The sequence below is a fragment of the Nicotiana sylvestris genome, chromosome 3 (genome assembly GCF_000393655.2).
Source record: "Nicotiana sylvestris chromosome 3, ASM39365v2, whole genome shotgun sequence".
Classification (NCBI taxonomy): Eukaryota; Viridiplantae; Streptophyta; class Magnoliopsida; order Solanales; family Solanaceae; genus Nicotiana; species Nicotiana sylvestris.
Genome location: NC_091059.1, coordinates 138,390,773 through 138,393,266, shown reverse-complemented (window position 1 = coordinate 138,393,266; position 2,494 = coordinate 138,390,773). Strand labels below are relative to the sequence as shown.

The 2,494-nt window shown below is 37.1% G+C and overlaps 1 protein-coding gene across 1 annotated transcript; it reads left to right on the top strand.

Annotated features, from left to right (window-relative positions):
• Window positions 1-256: 256 nt before the first annotated feature.
• Window positions 257-2,187, top strand: LOC104217920 (beta-carotene hydroxylase 2, chloroplastic-like). Its single transcript, XM_009768263.2, has 7 exons — window positions 257-795; window positions 897-956; window positions 1,076-1,147; window positions 1,297-1,431; window positions 1,542-1,667; window positions 1,803-1,859; window positions 2,003-2,187. Exons 1-7 carry the CDS (start codon window positions 403-405, stop codon window positions 2,078-2,080), a joined length of 921 nt encoding a protein of 306 aa, XP_009766565.1. The 5' UTR covers window positions 257-402; the 3' UTR covers window positions 2,081-2,187.
• Window positions 2,188-2,494: the final 307 nt, after the last annotated feature.

Sequence of the window (2,494 nt, the reverse complement as noted above, 5' to 3'; positions counted from 1 at the left end):
CTTTTACGGTGAAGATTTTATAATACTCATTTCCCTTTTCATTCCTCCATATAAAATAAAATGTTTTTTTTTAAAGTGGCAATTAGGTAGTATTCGTCAAAGTGAGGACCACAAACTGAAGCAGAAGTTAGTTAGGAGGACCCTCGGTGCAAATCCGGCATAAGGGGAAATGCCCAATGGGAGCAACGTGTGCCAACACGTTCAGCAACGTACCCTTACAGCATTGTATTTATACAACTTTCCACAAGCAGTCCACAAACTGAAACTCATGCTCTTCCTTCCAAAATTTTCAGTGCTACTACAACTTGTCACCTTAAATTTTCCTCTCTAGCTACCTCTATAGATCCCCCCAACTCTCGCTTTCTCTCTAAGCTTTTATACCTACTTTGACCTCCACCGCCCATGGCTGCCGGATCTGCTAGCTCCCAAACCATTTGTTTCAACCACAACCCAATTCTTGCCCCAAAACCAACCACAACTAGCCCACCAGTTTTGTTCTTCTCTCCGTTAACTCGCAACTTTGGCAAAACAAATCTGCAGTGTCGAAGAAAGCCAAAGATGACGGCTTGCTTTGTGCTGGAGAATGAGAAATTGAATACGCATAGTGACATTATTGAAGCAAAGCAGATGGGAGTAAAAAATGAGGAGCAGCGTTCAGATGCGAGGCTGGCGGAAAAACTGGCTAGGAAAAGATCGGAGAGGTTTACTTATCTTGTCGCAGCTGTGATGTCTAGTTTAGGGATTACTTCTATGGCTGTTTTGGCGGTTTATTACAGATTTTCTTGGCAAATGGAGGTACCAATTAATCACTCTCTTCTTCTTCTCCAGCTTAATCCTTTAGCTCTTTGTTGGTTACATTAACCTTGTTCTCAAAACTTTATATATATATGATATAGGGTGGAGAAGTGTCTTTTTCTGAAATGTTCGGTACTTTCGCTCTCTCGTTTGGCGCTGCTGTAAGTTACACTTTTTCATATCCAATATACGTATCTTATAATCAGCAGTTAAACAAACAGAAAGATTTCTGATTATTATAAGCTGATTGCTGAATTGAATGTTGTGGTGATTTCATCAGGTAGGAATGGAGTTTTGGGCGATATGGGCACATAAAGCGCTGTGGCATGATTCATTATGGCACATGCACGAGGTTTGCAAATTTCCACTAAATTATTAGATACTAATTAATTTGATTATTGTACTTGATTTGTTTGTTAGGAAAATCAAGATTCTTGTCATGTTTTTCCCCGGCAACCAAATATTGACTACGTGATGTTTTAAATAATATTTAATTTGCAGTCACACCATAAACCAAGAGAAGGAGCATTCGAGCTGAACGATGTTTTTGCCATAACAAACGCTGTTCCAGCCATTGCTCTTCTTGCCTATGGCTTTTTCAATAAAGGACTCATTCCTGGACTCTGTTTCGGCGCGGTATGTTCTCACTAATTAATTCTTGATTAAGAGAGACTAATTAGGTATAAAGTATTTAAAAGAAATTAGTGAAATGTAAAAAAAAAAAAAATGTGCTCTTATAAATGCAGGGACTAGGGATCACAGTATTCGGGATGGCTTACATGTTCGTTCACGATGGATTAGTTCACAAGAGATTCCCAGTGGGACCCATTGCCAATGTACCTTATTTTCGGAGAATAGCTGCAGCTCATCAGGTAAAAGTTCTTTAACTCTTAATCTTAAATTAATCACGTTTAGCACCGTAGTTTCATTAGATTAATATTAAATTTACTGGTCAGTTGTTTTTTTAGAGTATATCTTAAATTTACTGATATTTTCTTTGATTTCAGCTTCATCACTCGGAGAAATTTGATGGTGTCCCATATGGCTTGTTCCTAGGACCTAAGGTGCCTACTCTCTCTTCCTCTTTTAACCTCCTAGTGTTAATAAATATTTCTTATTCTTTTTTATTCGGTTAGACATTTATAACATAATTCGGAATTAAATGGTTAAAAGAGGCTTACGGTAGATTGATTGGTTATTCGTGCAGGAATTGGAAGAAGTAGGAGGAAATGAAGAGTTGGAAAAGGAGGTCAACCGAAGGATTAAAAATTCCGAGGGATTATGATCAACATATACTCCGACTAGTGTAGCTCTAGTAATGAAAGGGACCTGTATTTAGTCTCTCATTAATGTAAAAAGATAGAGATATAATAAAACAAGCTTGATATGAAACTTCCTTGTCTTTATTTCTTTTATTCCTTCTTTCCCAAAGGACGACCCAAAATAGAAAGTCCCTTGCACTTTTGTGGCAAACCAAAAGAATGATAATTCAAAATATTATAAAAATTGATTACACCAAGGATATAAATAATTTCAACTCATTTAAAAATATAATTAGGCTTATTGTGTTGGTGGCAGTGGCACTTCTATTTTTTAGCGTGCCTCATTCGTTGTCGTTTGTGATTTGCGAGGGTATTGGATTGATCGGTATATGTATCAGCATCTGATTGATCATGGTACTAAAACATTAGTTTAACTT

Bases quoted from the DNA above. Each gene is read 5' to 3' on its own strand.
- LOC104217920 (XM_009768263.2), top strand. From the start codon at position 403: ATGGCTGCCGGATCTGCTAGCTCCCAAACCATTTGTTTCAACCACAAC. The intron at 796-896 runs GTACCAATTAAT...TATATGATATAG, and splicing joins GATTTTCTTGGCAAATGGAG to GGTGGAGAAGTGTCTTTTTC. The intron at 1,860-2,002 runs GTGCCTACTCTC...TTATTCGTGCAG, and splicing joins GCTTGTTCCTAGGACCTAAG to GAATTGGAAGAAGTAGGAGG.